General features: G+C 46.5%; 1 protein-coding gene across 1 annotated transcript; it reads left to right on the top strand.

Annotated features, from left to right (window-relative positions):
- The first annotated feature begins 22,127 nt into the window (after nucleotides 1-22,127).
- On the top strand, nucleotides 22,128-23,995 carry FZD10 (frizzled class receptor 10). Its single transcript, XM_060249703.1, has one exon. The coding sequence runs from the start codon at nucleotides 22,142-22,144 to the stop codon at nucleotides 23,900-23,902; it is 1,761 nt and encodes a 586-aa protein (XP_060105686.1). The 5' UTR covers nucleotides 22,128-22,141; the 3' UTR covers nucleotides 23,903-23,995.
- The last annotated feature ends 2,820 nt before the right edge of the window (nucleotides 23,996-26,815 follow it).

The raw sequence follows: 26,815 nt of genomic DNA, 5'->3' as shown, positions 1-26,815 counted from the left end.
ATAATAAATAATTATACTCTGCTGAAATCCCTCCCTTCCCCATACCACACCCTCTCCAGGCTCCAACGCCAGAGCTCCAGGTGTTTCCCAAGTGGGAGTTGTCAACCCTGCATCTCAGGTGAAAAGTGTGTGAGTTGGGAATTCCTGGAGATATGGGGGGATGAAGTACAGGGAAAGGGGAGTTGGGGACAACAGAGACCTCCATGAGGTACAATGCCCTGCAGTCCCCCTCCATTTCTCCTGGGGAAATGACCACTATAGCCTAGATATGAACCGTAATTCCAGGGGATCCTCAGCTCTCACCCGGAGGCTGGCATCCCTAAGAACCCATCTCTGTTATCTGGAGATCAGATGTAATTCTGGGAGATCTGGAGACCGACAACCCTATTATAAGGCCTCTCTAAGAAGCTAAGCCAGGAGAGATGCAACTTCACTTTACTAGTAAGCTGAAAGACTGCTGGGCCTACAGGGACTGTTCAAGAATAGAATAAAGTTCGAGTCCGGTGGCACCTTTAGGACGAACAAAGCTTTATTCAAGGTACGAGCAGCTTTTGTGCGCAAGCGCTCTTCTTCAGGGACTTTTATCTGCATGGAAGCTCATACCTCGATTAAAACGTTGCTGGTCTTAAAGATGCCGCTGGACCCCTCAAACTTTATTGTGTTGCTTCAGACCAACCCTGCTACCCATCTGGATCTGTGTTCAAGAACAGGCCGGGCCAATCCCGGGCCTTAACAGGAAACAATTGTAGTGTAGTATTCCTGTATTTCTTGATTTTTCTTTCTAAGCCAGCTGCCAGCTTCTCTGCACTGAAGTTCAGTTAGATTGGCAGCTCTGGGTGAAGAAAGCTGGAGATTTGGGAACCTCGGGACTGTGCAGCTTGGGGAAGGGAGGGATCTCTACGGGGTAGAATTAGGGTTACCAGATGTCCTCTTTTTTTGTGCGTCTGCCCTCTTTGGGGCTTTTAAAAAATGTGATGAAAACAGCCTGTTTTTAGTTTGGAAAGTTAGGAATATTCCTTTTAAAAAAAAAAAAATGGTAAAAGTGGTCCCCTGTGCAAGCACCCGTCATTTCCGACTCTGGGGTAACATTGCATCATGACGTTTTCACGGGAGACTTTTTATGGGGTGGTTTGCCCGTCATCTACATTTGACCTCCAGCAGGCTGGGTACTCATTTTACCGACCTCGGAAGGATGGAAGGCTGAGTCGACCTTGAGCCAGCTACCTGAACCCAGCTTCTGCCGGGATCGAACTTGAGTCATCAGCAGAGCTTGGACTGCAGTACTGCAGCTTCACCACTCTGTGCCATGGGGTCCTTTTAGGGATATTCCTAGTTAGTAGCAATTATCTCAGCTTAAATAGTAGGGGTATCGACCTGATAGTTCTTTTCCCTGTTGGCTTTTTCCAGGACAGGACATTAACAGAAATACTGAAACAGTCAATTCTTCTCACATCATCAGCTACATTCGCTCAAAACTCATCAATCATTTGTCAGTTTCAACTGCCAGGTTGATGGGTTGGTTGGCCAGGACTGAGGAAACTGGTGCCTTCCTTACACCATTATGAAAATGTGGACTGCCATTATCTAAAGTGTAAAGATTATTTTTCTGTGAGAAGCTTTGGATTAATTCCCTCTTTGAAAGTGACTACTGCTCAGGAGTCTACCCATCTGCTTGCAAGCTACTGTTACCTGGAAAAGGTTGAAGACATTATATATGTTGAGGACTTGTGTATCGTGAATGTATTTTTTGGTAAGTGGTCATCCGTGGCGCAGAGTGTTAAAGCTGCAGTACTGCAGTCCTAAGCTCTGCTGAGTTCGATCCCCGGCGGAAGCTGGGTTTTCAGGTAGCCAGCCCAAGGTTGACTCAGCCTTCCATCCTTCCGAGGTCGGTCAAATGAGTACCCAGCTTGCTGGGGGGGAAGTGTAAAAGACTGGGGAAGGCAATGGCAAACCACCCCGTAAAAAGTCTTCCGTGAAAACGGCGTGAAAGCAACGTCACCCCAGAGTCGGAAATGACTGGTGCTTGCACAGGGGACCTTTCCTTTCTTTTTTCCTGTATATGATTGGTAGCCTATGTGAGAATATTAGAAGCTTTGACAAGAATTGCCAATATAAATTAATTATTTTGCTATACATATTGCTGCTGAATGGTTTAGACTGCTTAGTAATTTGTGACTGCGACAGCCACTGGCTTTTCCTTGCTATCATACTGTTTATCGCGTTCCTTCCCAATATTATTGTTACCACCAGGAGGCTGGCAACCCTACCTTCCGTGTTAAATAATAAACCGTTCTGTTAACGGGAACTGGATGTTTACTGTTGCTCCACTATGCAACACCTTAGGGTTGCCCAGGGCTTTTTTTTTTTTTTGTAGCAGGAGCTCCTTTGCATATTAGGCCATACACCCCTGATGTAGCCAATCCTCCTGGAGCTTACGGGGCTCTTAGTGCAGGGCCTACTGTAAGCTCCAGGAGGATTGGCTACATCAGGGGTGTGTGGTCTAATATGCAAAGGAGTTCCTGCTCCAAAAATAAGCCCTGGTTGCCATCTCTGGGGTGGGAGATTCCTGAACATTTGGGGTGGAACTTGGGAAGGGCAAGGTTTGGAGAGGGGAGGGACTTCAGAGGGACACAGAGAGCCAGTTTGGTGTAGTGGTTAAGTGTACGGACTCTTATCTGGGAGAACCGGGTTTGATTCCCCACTCTTCCGCTTGCACCTGCTGGAATGGCCTTGGGTCAGCCATAGCTCTGGCAGAGGTTGTCCTTTAAAGGGCAGCTGCTGTGAGAGCCCTCTCCAGCCCCACCCACGTCACAGGGTGTCTGTTGTGGGGGAGGAAGGTAAAGGAGGTTGTGAGCCGCTCTGAGACTCTTCGGAGTAGAGGGCGGGATATAAATCCAATATCTTCTTCATAATGCTAAAGAGTCCACCTTCCAAAGCAGTTATTTTCTCCAGGGGAACTGATCTCTGTTACCTGAAGATCAGTTGTAATTTCGTAAGATCTCCAGCCACCACCTGGAGGACGGCAACCCTGTGAAGCAACTGCTATATGCACAATGTCAGGATAAGCAGCATGTGGTGCCTTCATATTCATGCATGTGCATGCATAAATGAATATGCTCTCAAAACCAAAAATATTCATCTTCCATTCAGGGGTTCAAATTTTAGGGACCCCAAAGAGAGAATGAAATCCTGAAGAATAGCAATAGAAACAAATCAAAGGCTACAATACTACACTACTAAACAATGACAAAAGCTATACTCTGAATCCCAGAGCCAGGAGATAACATCAAGGGAAGGCCTCAGCCTCTGTGCTGTTGTTGGCCATGCAGTGGAATGGGTTGGCCCATGTATGAGGCAAGATGCTGGACTAGATGGACCATTGGTCTGATCCAGCAGGGCTCTTCTTATTTTCTTAAGTTCTTAATAGAGAAGTAACACAGATGGAATTGTAAAAACCTCCTTTCTCCAGGCCTGTGGCCCCAATCCATATCAGATGGCCTGCCAATTGCTTTTTGAGCCACAATGGGGGATCGCAAGCGCAGTTTAACAAAATGTTAACAAGGTGTTCCTAAAACCCAAAACTTGAGATAGGATGAGTGGATGATTTACCCCCCTCCCCCTCCAAAAAGAAAAGAAAAGAAAAAAGAAAACTGTCTCTCTCCCTAGTTAAGTAGGGACAGTTGCATGTCTCAAGTCTGTCACAGGGATTTGAATTTGTTTGCGGATAAGCGAACGCAACACAATATTTGGCAGCTGTGCATGGGGTAATCATGCTTCTCCACTTTTTTTGTTGTTCAAAAGTCCCTTCCCCTCTCCAACGACTTTGATGAAAGGAACGGCCTACCGAATCCTCACAGTTGAATGTCTCTTTGCCTTCCTCTAATGAAGCTTAGGCTTCTCTCTGGCCTCATTCAAAATCGCGGGGATAATATGGTTTAGAGACTTAAAAACCGACCATCTGATCACAATCGGCAAGTATTCCCGTCGTGGGATAACGTTACCCTCCTGTCCTTTTTATTATGGGTTTCGATAATTGTTGTTATTTTTTCGCCCAGTGGGTGTTTTTAAAAAAAAAAAAATTAAAAAGAAACTAATAAAGAGACTGCATCTTTAAATCAGAAGTAGTCAAATAATGAATCGTAGGCAGTGAAAAGGCTGCATTATGGAAGGGAAAGGAGTTTAATCTAATTTGGTTGGAGGGTGTCTGTCTATGGTGTTGTTTTCCCAACTGTGGGAATAGAGGCGAGGGACTGCCCTGGTGAATGGTCCTCCCTCGGCTAGAAGCAGTGGGGAGTCTCTGAGCCGCCAGTGATCCGAAGCCAGGCCATGAAAGGGGGATTAAAGACCATGTTCTGATTTGCAATTCACACTAAGGCACCCCGTCGAACCTTTGGTAATATTTCAAACCCCATTTCGAAGAAAGCGCCCTTAAAAAAAACAGAAAAAAAATAAGCTGCCCAAATTGTATTAGAGCAACGCTAGACGATCCATTCATCCATTTATGATGTGCGTGCGAGGGGGTGTCCCTTTGTCATACCAGGGACAGGGTGTTCTTCATTTGGGGAGGGGGAAGATTTTAACTAGCGCTGATGGTTGTTTGTTCTGTAGATAGATAGATGATAGATAGATAGATAGATAGATAGATAGATAGATAGATAGATAGATAGATAGATAGATAGATAAAATTAAAACTTTTGTGTCTCCCCTCTTTCGCAAAAAGAAAACATGAATTGCCTGAATTTATATTCTTCAGAGGAATTGGGAACAAGTCTAGAGTTAGAGGGAGGGGAGAGAAAAAGAAATCCCTGGGATTTCTTTTAGAGAAATGGACCAATAACTACTTTGTTGCCCATGTAGGAGACCCGGCAAGTTAAATATTCCGAGGCTGGCATTGTGTGTAAAATTTAAGTGGTAGAAACCAAACAAATGTTGTCACCATCCGGGGTCACTCTTTCATTCCCCCTTTGTGCGAATTGGTCTTAAAAATCAATGGGGCGTAATCCAGAGAAAAGGTAAACCTGCCTGGCTCCCATTGAAATCCGTGTGGCTTGTGCAGTTGACCGCCAGTCCTGTTCAGTTTGATGGCATTTTGGCGCACGTAACTTTCTCCAGAGTTGTGAGTTTTTGTCTGGGCTTGCATTTTTGCCAGTCAGCGTGAAAATAAATTTCCAGGGAATTCCCACATGTATTGTTCATACAGTTGGACAGATATTTTTAAAGTATGGACAAACAGAGCCCACCCTTGATACTTAGGACTATCTTTGTATTAAAGAAAACTTGGAGGGAGGATCAGGTTGGAATGAATTAAAAGCTGCTATTTGTCTTTCAGTAAAATCCTAGAGTTTTTAGCCTGTCTTTTCCCTCAGTGGTGTGGTTTCAGCTGGGCTTTAGGAAACATATTTCGAAATCTGTGGTGTGTCGATTGCCTTTGAACTCTTTAAATAGATCATTTCGTAGCCTGCTTTTCCTGCTGGAGTATCTCAGGAGAATGATTTGGGTTTCCTTTAATCCCTTTTTTTTTTTTTTTACAAAAGGAGAGACGGAGAGTGAAAACCAGCAACCTGGCCTCACAATTTAAATATCCGTTCAATGGAACATGGATGAAGGAGCTGTAACTTTGATTTTTTTTCCTGCCATTACCCCAAATCAAAAGTATTTGACTACGTTTTCGCCCCTGTAGATTACACTGTTCAAATTGGCCGTGTTAAGATCCTTTTCTTGAAGCCTTTCTCTCCTTTTTATGCCGTGTTCCACCACAAAAAAAAGATTTTAGTTACACTTTCCAGTTATGACATTCATTATTCGTTTGAAAATGTCGCTTAAGGAAGTGAATTTCGAAGTATCTGCGGTGGGTTCTGCCTAATTTGTGGGGAAGCGGGGGAAGAGAGGCCGGGAGAAATGCATCTTCTATGTGAGTTGCCGCGTTATTTGAAATCATGTTTAATTATAAAAGTTTCATTAAAAACCTTTGCTCCAAATTTTTAGAGGCCTAATAAGATTTCCATTAATTTAAAGATATCGCTATTCCCACAACGGCCCCAATGCTTTCCTCCCCCCCTCCCCTTTCATCCATGGTTAAATATGTAAATAAAATGTGTAAAGTCACTCTTCAAAGAAGACAAAAGAAAAAAAGAGCCGAGGGAAAAGACAGCCATAAAATTCTTTCCCGATTCTCCATAACGTTTGCCAGAGGGGGGCTACAGACCAGCCAGGGCTATCAGCAGGGGTGCTGAGCTGTTCTATACAATCACACATCTCAAATCCCACACGCAGGGGGTAAGGAGGGGAAAAAATAAAAAAAAAAATAAAATAAAATATCTTTTCAGCTGGAACCATCAAAAGAGTCTGTTCATTTATTAGTTACAGAGTCCTTTTCCAGTTGCCAATTTCTCATCGCATTCTTTTTCTCCCCTTTCTGTCATTATGTTCTGTTTGCTAGCTGCTGATTTGGGCTGCATTTATTATTATTTTTTTTCCCGCAGCACACACTTCTTGAAACGGAGACCTCTCTGAGCAAGATGTTTGCCTGTTCTTTGTTTTTCCTTTCTCTCGTTCACTAATACCGCAGAAACAGAGAAAACATGATCCGGAGAGAGCTGGAAAATATTCACTGTAATAAAAGGGCGAATGAGACCATGTGGGTTTCAGAGGGCAACGGAAAGAATCAACTGGAAGATGAAACTCCTACAAAGGATAATTGTTTGTGTCATTGTGTATATGTGACTGTGCTGTATTTCACAACATGTCCTATTTCTTTCTAGGCAGAAGAAGAAAAGGAGAAACAAGTTGTTTATATCGATATAGATCCCCCCGCCCCTGCTTAGGAAAAAAACCTTAAAGTTTCACTTGGTGTTTTTCTCGTGTTTCAACTTGGAAAAATAAAGTTTGTCACATTTAGGTATTATCTGAAGGTGATAGATATGGAAACCCTGAGATCACAGCATATCTGGCTGTACTGCAAATGTCCTCCTCATGGACTTCACTTCCAAAAGGGGAGCTGAGGCTTTATATATGCTTCTCATCTGCCAGCCCCAGCTAAATTCCACAGAGGAAGATCCAGGGCGCATACATGTTCTGGGAAAAGAACACCTGGAGTAATAAAGAAGACAAATCCCTCTGTCAACTCTCTGCATGCCAGTTCCCGCAATATTGGATTGTCAAGATAAGGCTTTCCTCCACCCTTCCTGCCATTTTTAAAGATCCCCGAATGATTCTAAAAGTGGCCAAAGAAACAATCAGCTTAACGCAGCCCCAGTTTATCTACATCAATTCAGGGTTTTTTTCACAAGGGAATCTTGGGTCCGCTGGGAGCTTGTTAAAAAAAGCAAGAAGTCAAAATATATGACCTTTCACTTCATCTGCATTTGTTGCATATTGCTCTGCGCCAAGCGGTAACATATCCTGTGATGCGCATGGAACCCCAGCCCGATCTTGTCAGTTCTCTGAAGCTTAGCAAGGGCCGCCCAAGTCAGTATATGGATGGGAGACCACCAAGGAATGCCAGGGTCCCTAGGAAGAGGCCAGCAATGGCAAAACACATCTGAACATCTCTTGCTCTGAAACCCTTATTCTAGGGTTGCCGGGTCTGACTCAAGAAATATCTGGGGACTTTGAGGGTGGAGCAAGGAGCACAAGTGTGACAAGCAGAATTGAACTTCCAAGCAAGTTTTGGCCATCGCATTGAAAGGGACTGCAAGCCTTTTAAATGTCTTCTTTCCATTTGGAAATAATGAAGGATAGGAGCACCTTCTTTTGGGGCTCACAGAATTGGGCCCCCTGGTCCAATATTTTTGAAACTTGGGGGGTATTTTGGGGAGAGGCACTGGATGCTATGCTGAAATTTTGGTCCCTCTATCTCAAATAAACAGCCCACCAGAGCCCCAGATACCCGCGGACCAATTCTCCATTAATTCCTATGGGAATAAGTCTCCACAGGGAATAATAGAGTTCCCAGCAGACATTTCCCTCCCCTCCCCCCGCTTTCTGATGACCCTGAAGTGGGGGGGAAGGCCTCTAAACCAGGGGATCCCCTGCTCCCAACTGGGGGCTGGCAATCCTATGCTATTTGGTCAACGTAAGTTGGCTGTGATTTGATGGGGTCGGGGAAAGTTGCCCAAAATGTCAGAGGCTCAATGGCACACCAATTTAAAATTTACTACATGTTACTTTATAACATTCTGAAGTGGCGGCCAGGAGAAAAATGAACTTTTCCTCAGAGGGCTTTTTAAAGAGAGGGGGGGGGAGAGAGAGAGAGAGGGAGAGAGAGAGAGAGAGACATGCAGCAGATTTTAAATGCATCCTGTATTAGTGTCAGCAAGAGCCCTTTTCATTTGTTAAAATTTTAGCAATCCCTGCCTTGTTTGCTGGGAAAGGACAGGACACATGATCTTCCTGATCTGCACAGTTACCCTTTTAGGTGAACAGGCCACATATGTACTTTCCAGCTTTGTACACACAATCAGAAACCCAGGGCACTCGTCTGAGTGTACTGACGCTGGAAAACAGAAGCATTGCTCAATTATAACTACAACTGTGCACATTGAGAAGGTTGTACACGGTATGCTCTTCTGGTGCGCAACAGCACCAAAACTGTAATGGCTGGGAAAAAAAGCTTTTACCAGGTATGAAAGGCATGTACAATTCAGGATGTGTCCTTGAAAAACAACTCATGGACAGGGTTCCATCTTTTCCTAGCCAACCAAGGAAGGAGCACCAAAATCATAATAACTGAAGAGAGCTAAAATGAAGCTGCACTTTTCCACTTCAGCATCTGGATCGGAAGGGAAGGGAAGGCAGCACAGTATCGCCCAGGGGTGGCCAAACTGTGGCTCTTTCACGCATATTGTGTGGCCCTCAAAGCCCCGCCCCACCCCATCAACTGGCAGTTTGAAGAATGCATTTAAAGTTAAAGTTGCTTTCTTTCCACCGCTCCCATCCTCCCCATCTATTTCCCTTCCTTCCTTCCCTCAAACATCTGACACTTATTCTGTGCGGCTCTTATGTTAAGCTAGGTTGGCCACCCTTGATATAGCCCAATCTTCCGAAGCACGCACGGTCAGTACTGGAAGGGAGACCACCAAGGAAGGCTCTGCAGAGGAAGGCCATGGCAAATCATCCTCCATAAATCCACTGAAGTTTGACAGCACTTACATATCTGGATCAGAAAGCTGAAATGAGGATTAGATTCTGAGAGATCCAGGTTCAAACCCCTGCTCTGGCATGGAAGCTTGCTGGGTGACCCTGGGCCAGTCACACTGCTTAAGCAACCTCACGGGGCTGTTGTGAGGAGAAAATATGGAGGAGTGGGAAAGGATTTAAGCTGCTTTGGGTGCTCACTAGGGAGAAAGACAATGTAAAAATGAAGTAAAGAAATAGTTCAGCCTATCTCGAACAAATATACAGAAAAGTGCCCAGCGGCTACCATGTCATGCTTCCAAGAATAAGAGATGCAAACTTGTTCAAATGAGACTTTTGACCAAAATGTCATACGTGGGTGTAGGATTCTGCAAATGTTTGTGTTTCACAGAGCTCTTCAGCAGGCAGAAACAAACTGCCATCTGAGGAAAGGTTGTCTGGCGTTTGAAGCATGCGTACAACCACAACAGCTGTATGCAAGTAACACAATTGCACTGTACTAGCTGATTCACACAGTTCACTTGGAAAAATTATTAGGGGATCTAGTCTACACGAGGGGTGGCCAAACTGTGGCTCAGGAGCCACATGTGGCTCTTTCATACTTATTGTGTGGCTCTCGAAGCCCTTCTCGCCCTGTCGGCTGGCTTGGAGAAGGCATTTCTCTTTAAATCACTTCACCAACCGAAGCCAGCTGGTGGCTTGGAGAATGCATTTAAAGTTGCTTTTTTTCAACCCCTCCTCCCTCTCCCAACTATTTTATTTCCTGCCTGCCTGCCTCTCAAACATCTGACCTTTATTCTACGTAGCTCTTATGTTAAGCAAGTTTGGCCACCCCTGGTCTATACTACTGTGGCTAGCTTGCTGAAACTAGGACCCTACTATAGAATGTTGCATCATTTAATGCGTCACGTTTATACTTCTGCTGTGCTTTGGTTCTGTTTTTAGGTTTCTGATTGGTTCTACAGCCCTAATCCTATTGCATCGTTTATTGAACGCCCCATCCATCGGCTGCTGTGAGTCCAAATGAGAAAGGCAGACTACAAATAATGTAAATAAAACAAGTTAATTAACTAAAAAAAACAACGTTCCAGCTGGGTTTTCCTGTTTGAGCAAAACAACGACAAAAGATCAATAATCTGAGTCTCTCTTTCCAGCTATTGGGTAGATCCATTTTTGAAAGCAGACTGTCTGATGAGAGTTACAAAGTTGGAAAAATATTAGGAAGGAAAGTGTAAACGAGCAATCTAACTGTGTAAGGTTCCAGGCCTCGGATTCAGCAGGAGCTCATAGAGCGTGGCTCCTGATCCTTTCTGAGGGTTCCTCCTCCCCTCCGCACCTTGTCCACTGAATAGTAGGCGCAGCTGCATGACAAACCGCCCTGAGCCCGCCTTGGTGAGGTAGGGCGGGATATAAATCGAACAAATAAAAACCCTGGATGAGCTCAACCACCTCTTTTTCTACAAAGCGATCCCTGCATCTTTCCAACAAGAGGCTGCTTTTTTTCCAGAAAGGGCATCTGTACAGAAAACTCTGAAATCTCTGTCTATGAAGTAAGGACAGTTTGAACATGAAACGTGCCCTGCAGAAGAAGCTGGTGTTACACAGATGATTCCCACAGCAAACATGACGCAGTTATTTATTTGAAATGTTTGTCAGCCACCTTTCTTACTTATGGCGCTCAAGGCTGCTTACAACAGAGATAAAACACATTCAACAAAATACATTTTAAAAAAAAATTTAGAAACCAACATTTAAAATCGCAATTCAGGGCTGCTAGGAAACTTAACCAAATATGGTCCTAAATGAAACCACCTCCAACTGCTTCCTAAAGACTGAAAGCGAGGCCAGGCCAGGCACATCTCCCTGCGGAGGTTGTTCTGGAATCATGGGGCTGCCACAGAAAAGGCTCTCTTTCATGTACCCAAACAAACTTCTTGGATTGATGGGACAGTCAGATGGGCCTCTTCTAGTGATCTTAATTGCTGGGACAGAACACATGGGAGAAGATGATCCTTCAGATTCCCTGTTTTGAGCCCTGTAGGGCTTTAAATATGGATTGGACATTATGCGTGTGTGTGCACATGCATTGTTGGAATGCCACTGCATGCACATCAGAGAAACAAAAGCCCTAGTTCCAGGGGTCGTTTTGTAGAAAAATAGGTGGTGGAGCTCATCCAAGGAATGTTATGTAGCTGCACCTATTATTCAATGGACAAGGAGGTGGAACTCTCAGAAAGGTTCAGGAGCTGTGCTCCTGTGAGCTCCCACTGAATTTGAGGCCTGCCTAGTTCTTGCTAGGATGGTAAACCGTGTCTGGACTCCACTTTATACAGAAAACTGGGGGACCAAATGCACCTTCTACATCAGAATGATCCCCCTGCATGTAGAAAACTAGCATCTCAGAGAGATGTGTCCCCTTTCGGAGATTTGCAGATGGCTAGATGTAGCCTTATTGCTAGTTAAGAGTTCTATTCTTGATTGTATTCAAGATCACAGAAAAGTGGTATGTTTCTAAATTGTGCCATGATCACTAGCCATATATATATATATATATATATATATATATATATATATATATATATATATATATATATATATATATATATACATATATATATATATATATATATATTTATCTCCCCCCCCTACTCAAAGAACCTCAGGGCAGCACACCAGCTTCTCTCCCTCTCCCATTTGATCCCCGCAATGACCCTGCAAGGTAGACCGCTAGGCTGACAGATCACCCAGTGAGCTTCACAGCTGAGTAGGAATTCGAACCCAGGTCTCTTCAGTCCTGTTCTGACCCTATTACTTTCTGCAAATGATACATCGTCAGCTCGGGGCAGCTGGTTATTTGCAGAGCCAGATCCAGGGCAGTGGGGAGGTAGAGACTGTGTCTCCTTCATCCGCCTGTCTAGAAAGAAAGAAAGCCAGCCTGCTCCTCCTGTGAAACAGGTCAACTGGCCCGAGATCCAGCTGTTCACATCATATCCCAAATGCAGGTGGGCAGCAATGTGCACAAATCCATAGGAATGCAAACTCATGTGTAGATGCCCCTCACCGATTTAGACTGACACACGAGTGGTGGCATCCACCCACAGTCAGCACACTCTAGCAATTTCCAGGCTCTGGTAGCACATTCGACATTGGACTACTCTTGAAAGATTCTCAGAAATTCTGATTTCATTTTCAACTGGCTGGCTTGGGCACAATGCATTTGCATTACTGAATTTTTGCAGGCTTCCGGTCTCTTTCTGACCTCCGGCTTCTACTTTTCAAGCCTTAAGCTAGCTGAGATAAGGTTATGTTGAGGAACACCTTCTCCAGTACATACTTACCTAGCATATAGGCTGTATGGTGTTGTGGTTTGTCTGCCTTATTAGGGCAAAAGAGACATGGGTTCAAATCTCTATTCCACCTTGAAGCTCAGTGTGTACCCTGGAGTTGGCCATTCCCTCTGTCTCTTCCTTCACAGGATTATTGAAAAGATAAGGCAGTACCCCTACATCTGCCAAAAGAAAAGTGGAATAAAAAAATGTTGTAACTCTCCTCCAGGCAGGGTGGGCTCAATGTTTTCCCCACATTCTGAGGCAAAGTAGGTAGACATAAGCAGGGCCTGTTCTGGGGTAGCCCCTTTGTATGGAGCTCAATCCCTGAAAGCTTTCTCGGTGACACACGTGAAGCACACACAAAGCTGCCTTATAGTAAATCAAACCTTTGGCCTACCAAGTTCAGTACTGTCTGTTCAGACTGGCAGCAGCTCTCCAGGGTTTCACGCCGAAGTCTTTCACCTCACCTACTATCTGAACTTGGTAGTTTATTACGGGGATGACAACTTTGAGGTTGACAGTGAACAAACTGAAAGCGTTAAAAGATGTTCTGTTTGTTGGCTCCCTCATCAAGCAAAAGGGAAGACTGCAACCAAGAAATCAGAAGGAGGCTGAGAAGAGGAACTGTGAAGGAGCCAGAAAAGATTCTTAAGTGAAAGGATGCGGCACTAGTGACCAAAGTCAATTCATGCTACAGCATTCGCAATCACTACATATGGGTGTAAAAGCTGGACAGTGAAGCAAGCTGGCAGGAAGAAAGTGGATTCGTTTGACACGTGGTGTGGGAGGAGAGTTTTAAAGATACCATGCCAAAAAGACAAATAAGTGGGTTCTAGATCAAATCAAGCTTGAACTCTCTCTAGGAGCTAAAACAACTAAACTGAGGCTATCATAGTTCAGCCGTCTTATGAGAAGACAAAAGTCACAGGAAGAAGCCCAATAATGCTAGGAAAAGTCAAAGGAAGCAGGAAAAGAAGAAGAACCAACATAAGATGGATTGACGCTAAAGGAAGCCACGTCCCTCAGTCTGCAGGACCTGTTAACCATAGGCCATTTGGGAGGTCACAGGGTCACCAAAAGTCGGAAGCGACTTGACAGCACTTCAACACAGAGACACACCTTTGTTAACTTCTCACAGGTCAGCAGAGACTCTTTACCAGACCCTCGATTTGATTTCCATCTGGTCAGTGCTCTCTGTCCAGGCTAATCCACCTCATGGTATTTCTCTCTTGCTGATCTGCTCGGCTCAGGCGGGACTGGGGGACGAAGGGAGCATTTCAGTTCTCTCAGTATAATTCGTGGACTATTTTAGACAGTTTTGCCCAGCTCAATGGCTCAAGACGCAGAAGGTCCCAGGTGCAAGTTGCTGGTATCTCCTGGTTCAAGGATCTCAACAGCCGACAGTCGGCGAGAAACGGGCCCTCAACCTTTTTGAGCCTGCGGGCCCATTTGGAATTCTGACAAGGCATGGTGGGCGCAGCAACAAAATGGCTGCCACAAGACGGCTGCCGCAGGAGGGGAACCAGCCACAACATGATTGCTACAGAAGAATCACTTCAGTAATGCAATGCAGATCCTTGTGCTGTGGTGGCAGCGACTGCCAAAGCAACATTTTTAAAAAATCTGCACAGCCAATCAAATCTCCAACAGCCAATCAGAAGCCTTGCTGGGCAAATGCCCTACCTGGCCCCACCCACCTCAAAATACTTGGCTGATGCCATGACATCCATGGGCACCATTTTTGGAACATCTGCCCTAGAGAAACACTGCCACTTAAAGAAGACAGTACTGGGGCAGAGCAGAAAAAGAAGACTGCAGATTTATAGCCCCGCCCTTCTCTCTGAATCAGAGTCTCAGAGCGGCTCACAATCTCCTGTATCTTCTCCCCCCCCCAACAGACACCCTGTGAGGTGGGTGGGGCTGAGAGGGCTTTCACAGCAGCTGCCCTTTCAAGGTCAACTCCTACTAGAGCTATGGTTGTGATGAATGGTGCAATGTGATGAAGCAGCCTCATGTGCACTCAATAAACATGAAACAGAAACAAAGGGTATTGGAGCATGCACAGTGTCCTTCCCTTACTACTGAGCCTCCATCATAGGATCCCTCTCCAGCACCACTCTATGCATTTTGTTGTTGTTGTTGTTCAGTCGCACAGTCAAATTCGACTCTTTGCAACCCCATGGAGAAAGTCACGCCAGGCCCTCCTGTCTTCCACCATCCTCTGAAGTCCGCTCAAATTCGTGTTTGTTACATCAGTAACGCTGTCCGGCCATCTCATCTTTTGCCGTCCCCTTCTTCTTTTGCCTTCTGTCTTTCCTAGCTCCAGGATCTTCTCCAGGGAGTGCTCCCTTCTCATTTGGTGGCCAAAGTATTTGAGCTTCAGCTTCAGCATCTGACCTTCCAGAGAACAGTCTGGGTTGATTTCTCTTAGGACTGACTGATTTGATCTTCTTGCAGTCCAAGGGACTCTCAAGAGTCATTTTAGGACTTTCCTCCTCCCCCACCCTGCACCCACACTGCCTTTATAACTGGGATTAGATTTTTTTTATACTGGCATTTTCTTATGAGATTACAGTTTTATACAGCTCACTCAGCCGCCTTTTTTACACAGCTTCTGCCGTGTCATCTTGGCGTCACCGAAGTATTGACGCTGTGACTCATGCTGTTTTTATGTAAGGATCCCCCCCACCCCCACCCCCAGCAAACTGCCTCCAACATATTTTGAGGGGTGGTGCAGAAATAAATCCTACATGAATAACGACCAATGTTGGGGCAAATCAAAAACCCAGAGCACCCCAGAAAGAAATGTGTGAAAATGCCACTGGTTCTCACGAAGAAATCTGTCCATCCATCAGTCTCTCTCTCTCTCTCTCTCTCTCTCTCTCTCTCTCTCTCTCTCTCTCGGGGGAACATTCTACTTTCCCTAGTGATGTTTTGGAGGATTTAATTGACTCACGGAAGCCCACGGGGCTCCCTTTCTCCAGTTTGGTCTCTGTATCTTTGATGGCGCTGGTGCTAGCTCTCCAGTTGCCATCAAAGCCCCCATTTTGTAAACAGAAAAGCCGGCAAAGATTCTGGGCCAACCGGATTTTATGAGCCTCTCAACTAGACGTTTACGGCCCCTGCAATAAAATGCATCCCACTTAAACCCTTTTGACAAACCACCCCATCTCTTTTATGGATCCTCCCCTTCCCCCCCTCCCCCCCAGCTTCAAAATAAAAGAATTCCAGGAGTCACTGCAGGAGCTTGATTGGAAACCCACCCACCCCCCATCCTCTTCGCCTTCCCGGCACTCAGCTCAGAAACCCCCTGTCAGTGTCTGTTTTCAGATCCAGATCTCTCTCTCTCTCTCTCTCTCTCTCTCTCTCTCTCGGAGGAACTGCTGGAAGATGCAGAGTCTTGGAGCACGCACAGAGTGCTTTTTTACCCAGGAGAAAGAGAAAAGATTCATTTCCGGCAAGGATGGTCTTGGTGTATTAGATACTTGTATGGCACTTTCAGTGTTCAAAGATATGCACACACTTCTGGAGCAGCTGAAGAGGTGTAATAATGTTGAGCGCCAGACAATGTCTGGGGAGAGCCAGCTTCGAATCCTCACTCACTGGGCCGTTCGTTCTCTCTCATCCTAAGAGGGGTAAAGCTGCGGCACTGCAGCCCGAGCTCTCTGCTCACGACCTGCGTTCAATCCTGATGGAAGCTGGGTTCAGGTAGCCGGCTCCAGGTTGACTCAGACTTCCATCCTTCCGAGGTCGGTAAAATGAGTACCCAGCTTGTGTACTCATTGTGTGGGGGAGTGTAGATGACTGGGGAAGGCAATGGCAAACCACCCCATTAAAAAGTCCATCATGAAAATGTCGTGATGTGATGTCACCCCAGTGTTGGAAACAACTGGTGCTTCCACATGGGACTACCTTTACTTGTACTAAAAGGGACAAGGGAAAGGCTGTATATACCACTCAGAGCTCCTTGAAAGAAAGGTGGAATCAAAATCAAAAAAAGCAATGCTGTAACTCATACAACCACCCTCCAAGGCAGGCCGTTATTATCAGGTGGGGTACTAAAGCTGAGAGGGGGCTCGCCTGAAGGACAGATAGTTAATTCGTGGCATCACCAACATTTGAACCTGGGACCTCCCTGACTATAGTTCAATCTGTACATTCCATTAACCCCCATTTCAGAATTCCTTCTGAAGGTTTTGTTTCAGGCAGAGGTGAGGCTGATCAACCTGTTTTTCCCTGCCAGGGTTTGGCCCTAGAAGACAGGGCATAACTAATGTATCAACAGAGTAGGGTAGTGGTTAGAACGCCTGACTAGGAACTAGGAGACCAACATTCAAATCCCTACATAGAAGAGATTTACAGATGCAAGAAGAAGAGGCTGAGGAAAGAAATCCTGTTTCCTGAATACAGGAAGTCAGCCCAACCTGACAAATGCAGATTTGGCCATACCTTTTAAGGGGCAGGGGAACTGGGGATCAGTAGTATAGCGCATTAAGAGACCACCTTTCTCCATACACACCTCAGAGAGCACTGTGTTTGGGAGCCCAAAAATTTGCTATCCATCCCTGGACCAAGGGAGGCTAGACTAAGCTCTACACGGGCCAGGGCCTTCTCAGTGGCAGCACCCATGTTATGGAACACTCTCCCAGAGGCCGTAAGAGCCCTGCAGGACCTCTCCCAATTCTGCAGGGCCTTAAAACTGAACTCTTTCGACAGGCCTACAACAACTAACGCTGCCACTACTATGCTGCTGAGCAATACCATCAGTAGGACCACTAACAGATTAACAGAAGAACTGAGACATCAATATTACCTGACACGCCTACGTTAAAAAAAAATTTCTATAGTACCAAATATCTAGTTTTTTTCATTGTTGGTACGTTTTTATCGTTTTAAAACTGTAATTCAAATTGTTTTTTCCCATGACTGTTACCCACCAAGAGTCCACTTGCGGAGTTGGGCGACAAATAAATCCAAAGTAAAAATAAATAAATGAATGAATGAATGAATGAATGAATGAATGAATGAATGAATGAATGAATGAATTGCATGTATACAGAAGAAGCCAGGTCCAAACACTTGCATTGCCAGCCCAACCCTTTGGGGAAGATTCTTCTGTTCCTGAGAGCTGTGGGCAGACTAGACAATACCAGGGAGGGTTGCTAACTCTGATTTGGGAATATCCTGGAGATTTGGGGGCAGCACCTGGAGAGGGTGGAGTCTGAGGGAGTTTGGAGGGGATGAGATACCACATAACATCCATCCTTCAAAGCTGCCATTTCTTACAGGGTAACTGATCGCTATAGTCTGGAAATCAGCAGGAGAGCTCCAGGCACCACCTGGAGGCTGGCAACACTAATGCCAGGCTAAATGGGCCAATGATCTTGGTAGCTTCATGGGCGCAGAAACCTTTTCCTTTACGTGGACCAATCAGAGGCTCCCGAGGAAACTCTTAGAAATCAAACCTGCTGTTCCACCATGGCTGTCCAGTCACCAATACAAGTCTTTAAAAAAAAAGTAAAGGTAGTCCCCTGTGCAAGCAACAATCATTTCGGACTCTGGGGTGACATTGCATCACATTTTTACGGCAGACTTTTTATGGGGTGGTTTGCCATTGCCTTCCCCAGTCATCTACACTTTCCACCCCAGCAAGCTGGGTACTCATTTTACCGACCTCTGAAGGATGGAAGGCTGAGTCAACTTTGAGCCGGCTACCTGAACCCTGCTTCCGCCAGGATCGAACTCAGGTCGTGAGCAAAGAGTTCGGATTGCAGTACTGAAGCTTTAGCACTCTGCACCACCGGGCTCTTTAACAATTCAAGTCTACCATGAACATATTACATAGCCGAAAGTGCAATCCTAAACTGAATCACCCCTTCAAAATCCAAAGTTAATGTGCTCAGAGAAAGGTTCACTCCTTTTAGGATTACACTGCTATTCTACTAGGTAAACTCCTTCCACAGTATTCTGGATTACAGAGCCAGGATTTACAGAAAAGAGGCCTGTGAACGTAAGAAGAACCCTGCTGGATCAGACCCAAAGTACAGCCTGCCCAGCTTCTTGTTCCACACAGCGGCCAGCCAAATGCCTCTAGGAAGCTCCCAGGAAAAACATGAAATGAACAACGTCTCCACATGGTTACCTTGAAGCAATTGAAAATCGGAGGTACACTGTCTCTGTACATGGAGGCTCCACTTAGTCATCACAGTTGATAGGTAATCCTATGCTTCATCAATCTGGCCAGTACTCCTTTTAAAAGAAAAGAAAAACGAAGAGGGGGGAAAAGCTTAACCCAAAAACTGGAATTAAGAACCTGAAAGGTTCATATATGGCAAGGGCCAAAAATTAAAAGCAGGATTTAAAGTAAAATTATAACCAAAAATACATGTGTTTATTACAGAAAGTTAAAAGCATTTAGGGGCCCATCATTAGCCTCCTTATTTAGTAAAATCATGCAACCACAATGGGAAATCACTTGACCTGACGCGTTTCAACCTAAAATGGTCTTCTTCGGAGGTCAAGCAAATATACACACATACAAGCTCATATTACAAAATGCAACAAATCAAGCAATCAATTATGGACCAAAAAGAAAGTAGTTTAATACAGTGCCAAAGGCTAAGAGTTGTCATTGAGGCCTCTGTTTTAAGCCATTTGAAATATGGCGTTTTCCATGAAGATCCTTTCAGGTGTGTAGTCTGTGTTGGTCTACAGCAGGGCTGGCCAAACTGTGGCTTGAGAGCCACAAGTGGCTCTTTTGCACATATTGCATGGCTCTTGAACTCCCCCACCATGTCAGCTGACTTGGAGAAAGCATCTCTTTAAATCACTTCTTCAAGCCTAGCCAAGTCAGCTAGCAGCTTGGAGAATGTATTTAAAATTGCTTTCTTTCTACTTATCCCTCCCTCTCTCCCTCCCCCTCTATCTATCATCTATCTATCTATCTATCTATCTATCTATCTATCTATCTATCTATCTATCTATCTATCTATCTATCTATCTATCTATCTATCTATCTATCATCTTCCTTGTCTGTCAGCTCTCAAACATGACATTTATTCTATGTGGCTCTTGTGTTAAGCAAGTTTGGCCACCCCTGGTCTACAGAAAGAAGAGTAAAATTCAAGTTTGGGAAAAGGAATCTTTTACCTTGGAAATTTTGTTGGTCTTTCAGGCACTACTGGACTCTATCTCCAATTTTGCTTACCGTATTTCAAATATAAATGCTATTTTATTACTACTATATTGCTACCACCAGCAGCAGCAAAACTGCTGAAGAAAAATTAAGAGCCTGAGTAATATAGTGGTTAAGGGTATAAAGCTAATATGTTTGATGTTTATTAGATTTATATCCTGCCCTCCCAGGCTCAGGGCGGCTCACAACACGTAAGAACAGTTCACATTACATTATTAAAACCATTAAAACAGTTAAAACATTTTGGTGCTAATATCAGTTGACACTATTACATTTCAGATGGCGTTCAGAAAATAAGGTATCCTTCCCTAGTCCCATATCAGCCATTCCAGGTTAAAGGCCTACCGGAAGAGTGCCGTTTTACAGGACTTGCGGAATGGGGAGAGGTCCCCCCCCTTTTGATTCCACCAAAAGGGGGCAGCGATCGAGAAGGCTCTCTCTCGAGTTGACTTTAATCTTGCCTGCCTAGGCCCAGGGATCACTAATAGATTTTGTGTCCCAGATCGAAGTACCTTCTGGGGAACATGTGGGGATAGACGGTCCCTAAGGTAAGCAGATCCTCGGACATATAGGTCTGGGAGACCTGGGTTCGAATCCTCACTCATCCCACAGAAGCTCGCTGGGTGACCTTGAGCCTGCCATCCTCTCTCAGCTGAACCTACCTCACAGGGTTGTTGTGAGGCCAAAATAGAGTTGAGGAGAAAGGATGTAAGTCATACACTCTGAGTCTAGCCCACCTCACGGGGTTGTTGCAAGGATAAAATGGAGAAGAGAACCATGTAAGCTGCTTTGGGGGCCCCTTGGAGTGACAGTGGGATATAAATCAAGCGAGCCACTTTGGGTCCAAGGGGAGGAAATGTAAATGATGTAATAAGCCACTTTGCATCCCCTGTAGGGAGAAAGGTGGGAGTATAAATGAATATAAATGAATGAATATAAATCGAATAAAATAAATAAATAAATAGCAATAAATTTAAAAGATGTCAAGAAGGGCAGCGAATGAGCATAGAAGCCCTGCTGGTGCCGGATGAGATCTTGAGGTGGAACTTTACATTTATATGCTTTTGAGGAAGTTGAAGGCACACCTCATCACACTGGTTGCTGGGACCAAAAAGGATGGAGGGATTTTCTATTTTAAAAAAAACAACCACCACCACACGTTTCCGCGTGTTTTGCAGAGGGTTAAAAAAGCATTTCTGCTTCTTCGACATCATAAGATAGATGAGAAGTGGAGGAACGAGCGGGGGGGGGGGCGGAGGACCTCAGAAGGGAGGGGGGGAACCCCAACCCACGGGCCTCTTTGAATCCCCGCCGATGGAGGCCGATCCGCAGGGGTTCCGGCCGGAGTTGGGGTTTGTTGTTGCAAGGCGGAGGGAGAGGCGGCGGCGGAGAGAGCGGGGGGGGGGGGGGAAGGAGCCGTGTTTGGAGGCGTTGCGCACGATTGGAAAGTAATCGCCGTGTCGCTTTCACCTTTTCTCATGCAAAGCGGGTGTCGTCCGGGGAGGCGGGTCCTAGGCCAGGTCTGGCTCGCTCCCTAAAAAACCCAGCTGCTGCGAGCCTCCGGAGTTACTCTTTCCAAGGGAGAGGCAGCGCGAGAGAGAGAGAAAAGAGGGCGAGAGCGCGCCTCGCTTTTACGCACGGAGTCCCTCTCTCTCTCCACCGCTCGCTCCCCCAGCTTTGCAAAGATCCAGGGACCTGGGCGGGGGGGGGCGTCTCTTTGCTCTCTCTGACCCTTCGCCAACCTCGGTGCTTCGGAGATCGCCTCCTGCGCTTCTTTTTTTTTTGCAATCGGAGAAAGCCCGCAAACCCCACCTCTCCGGTGGGGGGGGCGGGCAGAAGAAAGTCTGGAGCGCAGCGGCGGGGCTGCTTGCGGGGGGTGTGCTCCGAGGCGCAGATCGCCGCGCGGGAAGCCGAGGAAGGAGACCGGGACACCCCACCCACCCCCTCCCCGCATCGGTGGGTGCCGGAGGGGCGGCGAGCTTTGAGGAGGGATCTGCCGTCTCCCAACTTTGGAAGGGGGAGGAGAGAAGACGCTTCCCGCGATCCTGGGGGGCAGCCGCGGGCGCTAGCAGGAAGAACCCCCTGGCGGCGGAGGAGGAACCAAAGTTGAGCCCGGCGCTGGTGCTGTGAGTTGGCTGGAGGATGGGCTGGGCGAGGAGGGCGGTCCCGCTTCCCATCCGGCCCCCTGCCCCGGTTCCAGCCAGTGACCGGGATGAACTTTGACGGAAAGATTTCGACTTTCCTGGATCGCAGACGGAGCTGAAAAGAGGGCCCCCCCCCTTTTGGCGAGGAGGGGGTTGCTATGCTTCTGCTGCCCCCTGTCGAGCGGATCGGGTTGGGCCCCGTTTGGGGGCAAAGTTGGCTGGGGAAAGGCTGAGCTGATCCCCTCCCCGGCGGCAGCTTCCTTTGGAGGACCTGTGGATCTTCTCCCCCGAGGGGAGGGCCAGTGAGGCGGGTTGCTTGGGGGGGGGGGGTTGCTACCATGGGTGGCCCCTGCAGCAACTCCAAGCAGACCCTGGGCCTCTTCTTGCAACTGCTGTGCTCCTGCTTCGCCATCAGCTCCATGGACATTGACCGGCCGGGGGACGGGAGGTGCCAGCCCATCGAGATCCCCATGTGCAAGGACATCGGCTACAACATGACCCGGATGCCCAACCTGATGGGCCATGAGGACCAGAGGGAGGCGGCCATCCAGCTGCACGAGTTCGCCCCCCTGGTGGAGTACGGCTGCCACGGCCACCTGAAGTTCTTCCTCTGCTCCCTCTACGCCCCCATGTGCACCGAGCAGGTCTCCACCCCCATCCCGGCCTGCCGGGTGATGTGCGAGCAGGCCCGGCTGAAGTGCTCGCCCATCATGGAACAGTTCACCTTCAAGTGGCCTGATTCCTTGGACTGCAGCAAGCTGCCCAACAAGAACGACCCCAACTACTTGTGCATGGAAGCGCCCAACAACGGCTCGGAAGAACCGCCGCGGGGTTCCAGCATGTTGCCGCCCATGTTCCGGCCCCAGAGGCCTCAGAGCACAAGTCACGATCTCCAGCAGCCCAAAGACGGGCTCGGGCGGGCCGCTTGCGAGAACCCCAGCAAGTTCCACCACGTGGAGAAAAGCGCGTCTTGTGCCCCGCTTTGTGCGCCCGGGGTTGACGTATACTGGAGCCAGGAGGACAAGCAGTTTGCTGTCATCTGGATCGCCATCTGGTCCGTTCTCTGCTTCTTCTCCAGCGCCTTCACTGTCCTCACTTTCTTGATAGACCCCCAGCGCTTCAAGTACCCCGAGAGGCCCATCATCTTCCTTTCCATGTGCTACTGCGTCTACTCGGTGGGGTACATCATCCGCCTCTTTTCGGGGGCCGAGAACATCGCCTGCGACCGAGACAGCGGCCAACTCTATGTCATCCAAGAAGGCCTGGAGAGCACCGGCTGCACTCTGGTCTTTCTTGTCCTATATTATTTTGGTATGGCCAGCTCCTTGTGGTGGGTGATCTTGACTTTAACTTGGTTTCTGGCGGCCGGGAAGAAGTGGGGCCACGAAGCCATCGAGGCCAACAGCAGCTACTTTCACTTGGCTGCCTGGGCCATCCCGGCGGTGAAGACCATCATGATCTTGGTGATGCGGAGGGTAGCCGGGGACGAGCTGACGGGCTTATGTTATGTGGGTAGCATGGATGTGATTGCGTTGACTGGGTTTGTCCTCGTCCCCTTGGCTTGCTACCTGATCGTAGGGACCTCTTTCATCCTATCTGGCTTTGTGGCCCTTTTCCATATCAGGAGGGTGATGAAAACCGGAGGGGAAAACACGGACAAGCTGGAGAAGCTCATGGTCAGGATTGGGGTCTTCTCCGTCTTGTACACAGTGCCGGCCACTTGCGTCATAGCTTGTTATTTTTACGAGAGGTTGAACATGGAGTACTGGAAGGTCTTGGCCGTTCAGCAGAAATGTAAGATGAATAACCAGACCAAACATCTGGACTGCGCCATGAGCGACTCTATCCCAGCCATAGAGATCTTCATGGTCAAAGTGTTCATGTTGCTAGTGGTGGGCATTACTAGCGGCATGTGGATCTGGACCTCCAAAACCCTCCAATCTTGGCAGAGCGTTTGTAGTCGGAGGCTAAAGAAGAGGACGCGGAGAAAGCCTGCCAGCGTGATCGCGAGTAGCGGACTTTACAAAAAGCCCCAACATCTGCCCAAAGTCCACCACGCAAAATATGAGTCGGCTTTGCAACCCCCCACCTGTGTGTGAGCAGAATGTATAATTTAATTGTGTAACTCACATAGAGAAATTCAACGCGTGCTCGCCATAGCGGTCAGAACTAAAAGGAATAATATTAATTAATTAATTTGTGCGTTTTTAAATGTCTTTTTTGGGTCAAAAAACGGATTGCTAATTAAAGAGGAGGAATCGAGACTCTGAACTTCCAAGGTCTGGAGCTCAAAACAGAAGGTTATACTTGGGGGAAAGCTGGGCAAGGGAATTTGTCAATAAAAAGCCCCCCCCCCCCTTTGGTACTAACTTGTTTTAAATGTTTTTTTCCAGCCCCTTGTGTTAAAATGGTGTGAAATATTTTTGTATGTACACTAAAGATGGTTTGGCATTTGCTTTTTAACTAGGTTTAGTTAGAATTTCTAGAGGAATTTAAAAAAAAAAAAGATGTTGAAAGAGATTTTGAGTCCTTTTTAGGAAATCTAGCCTTTGAGAGAGGCCTAAGTTCCATCAGTCCGTCGCCTTTGAAAACAACTTCAGTTCTCATTTACGAAATCCTTTACCAAACACTCCTCATCCTGCCTACTGGGTATGGAACCTCTGAATATAGGTACAACCCCCGTGACTCACTGATATCCCATTTCTTAACGGGTGGGGGGGGGGGGGAGAAAGTCATCTGCTGGTCCAAACTTGGAAAAATAAAAATAATGTGCACTACAGTTTTCCCTCTTTCCTCCCATCCACAACATGAAACGAGGAGTTTGTTATACATAAAGACAACAAAAGGGGACCCCTTGATAAAAGAAGGAAGGGGGTCTAGTCCTTAGAAACCCTTTAGTGTTACATTTTGTGGCTTTTTAATGGAAATCAGACACGTTTGGACTGATTTGTGGAAAAAGAAAAGGGGGGGAGGGGAAGGGGATCCATTGAAAAGAATCCAAAGCGGGCTTATTGACTCTTTCAATTGTTAAACAAATTCGGTGGATGAATAGATCAAGAAAGCACTCAATTTTTTTCTTTTGCAAAGGGAAACTTTGTTGCAACTGATGGGATGCTCTTTACTGTTCAGGAGGGGTGCAAAGTTACTTGGGTGCGTGTTTGTGTGTGGAAAAGAGAGTATGCATGTGTATATATAAATATATATACAAATTTTATATATATATATATATGTAATATACGACTATTTTTCATGCCCTGCTATTTTATTAAAAAGATTAACAATCATTTAGTTTGCTGATCACACGAAAGTGTCCTCAGCTTTCCGTCATGATGGAGTTTGTAGCTAATAAAGCTAACTTGGCAAATGTCCTTTTTAAGCGCTGAGGGGCTGTGCGGAGGAACCGTGTGGATTGACCTCTTCTAAGGCCAGGATAGGACAATCAATTTTCTTTCCCCAAAACAAAGTGGCTTGGTTTTCCAGTCACCTTAGGGGTAAAATGTGCAAGGAGGCAGGATGTGGGAAGAGGCAAGTAGCACGCCAAGCGCTGGGCAGTTGCACAGAGAAACAACCCCGGTGTGGTTAGAGAAACAGATTCCAAACTAGGTTCCAAGGAAGCCTGTGGTTCCTTAACCCAGGTTTTCATAGGGATAGCTAAGTTTCTCCAAAAGGCAGTTTGAGCTGCACTGCTGATCTTCCCATACATCCAATTTAAAAAAAAGGTAAAGGTAGTCCCTTGTGCAAGCACCAGTCGTTTCCAACCCTGAGGTGACATTGCTTTCATGTTTTCATGGCAGACTCTTTGCGGGGTGGTTTGCCATTGCCTTCCCCAGTCATCTACGCTTTCCCTCCAGCAAGCTGGGGACTCATTTTACTGACCTCGCAAGGGTGGAAGGCTGAGTCAACCTCAAGCTGGCTTCCTGAACCAGCTTCCGCTGGGATCGAATTCAAATTGTGAGCAGAGGGCTACGACTGCAGTACTGCAGCTTTACCACTCTGCGCCACGGGGCTAATTTACATCCAATAGGGAGTCTCAGATCTGTTCTGGGCACTATTTCCAGTTAATAGCTGAGAATCCAGTAGCTTGGCCATACTTTATTTGTCCCAGAATCCTTTGCAATATTCTGTGCAGATGGATAGGTGTGGCAGACAGGATGATGTTGAAGTATCCCGCATCATTTTTATCGCGCCCTTTCTCACTCAGGGTGGTTCTTATGTTTTTATCACCACCCTGAGAGGTAAGTTAGGTGGAGAGACAGAGTGATTGGCCTGGGGTCGCCCAGTGAGCTTTACAACTGAAGCTGGGTCTCTCTCCTCTTACCACTCACTCTGACTCCTCCAGGACTACCATACAGGGCTGTTGTGAAGATAACACGAAAGAACATCTTATGCCTGCCTGCTTTCTGTTGGAGAAAGGTATGGGACACAGATGTAATCAGTCCAATCCCTCAGGATGAGAAAGAGAGTTTTATGGCTTGGCATGAACTAAAAAGGGAACAGGTGAGAAAGGATTGGGTTAAGGTAGGGCTTCTTTTTTGGTAGCAGGAACTCCTTTGCATATTAGGCCACACACCCCTGATGCAGCCAATCCTGGAGTTTACAGTAGGCCTGTACTAAGAGCCCTGTAAGCTCTTGGTGGATTGGCTACATCAGGGGTGGGTGGCCTAATACGCAAAGGAGTTCCTGCTACAAAAAAAGCCCTGGGTTAAGGCAACCCACTCCAGCTGGGTACGCCAATCACTGTGCATCTTATTGGAACTTGTCATGGGATCAGTTTTTCAAAAATATGGGATCCACTGAAAAAAGGGAGCAGGGCTATAAATCTCTAATGCTGGCTGATCTTGTCAGATCTCCGACATGGTTGGCCCTGATTAGTACTTGGATGGGAGACACTCAAAAAAGACCAAGGTTGCTGTGCAGTGGCAGGCAATGGGCAAGCCGCTTCTGCTCACCTCTTGCCTTGAAAACTCTGTGGGTTTGCCATAAATCACCTGTGTTTTGATGATGATACTTTC

This window comes from Heteronotia binoei, chromosome 11, assembly GCF_032191835.1.
Source record: "Heteronotia binoei isolate CCM8104 ecotype False Entrance Well chromosome 11, APGP_CSIRO_Hbin_v1, whole genome shotgun sequence".
Classification (NCBI taxonomy): domain Eukaryota; kingdom Metazoa; phylum Chordata; class Lepidosauria; order Squamata; family Gekkonidae; genus Heteronotia; species Heteronotia binoei.
The sequence above is the reverse complement of the archived record's forward strand: the minus strand, read 5'-3'. Positions and strand labels throughout refer to the sequence as shown.

What these genes read in the sequence shown, in the direction of transcription:
- FZD10 (XM_060249703.1), top strand. Translation starts at nt 22,142, where the DNA reads ATGGGTGGCCCCTGCAGCAACTCCAAGCAGACCCTGGGCCTCTTCTTG.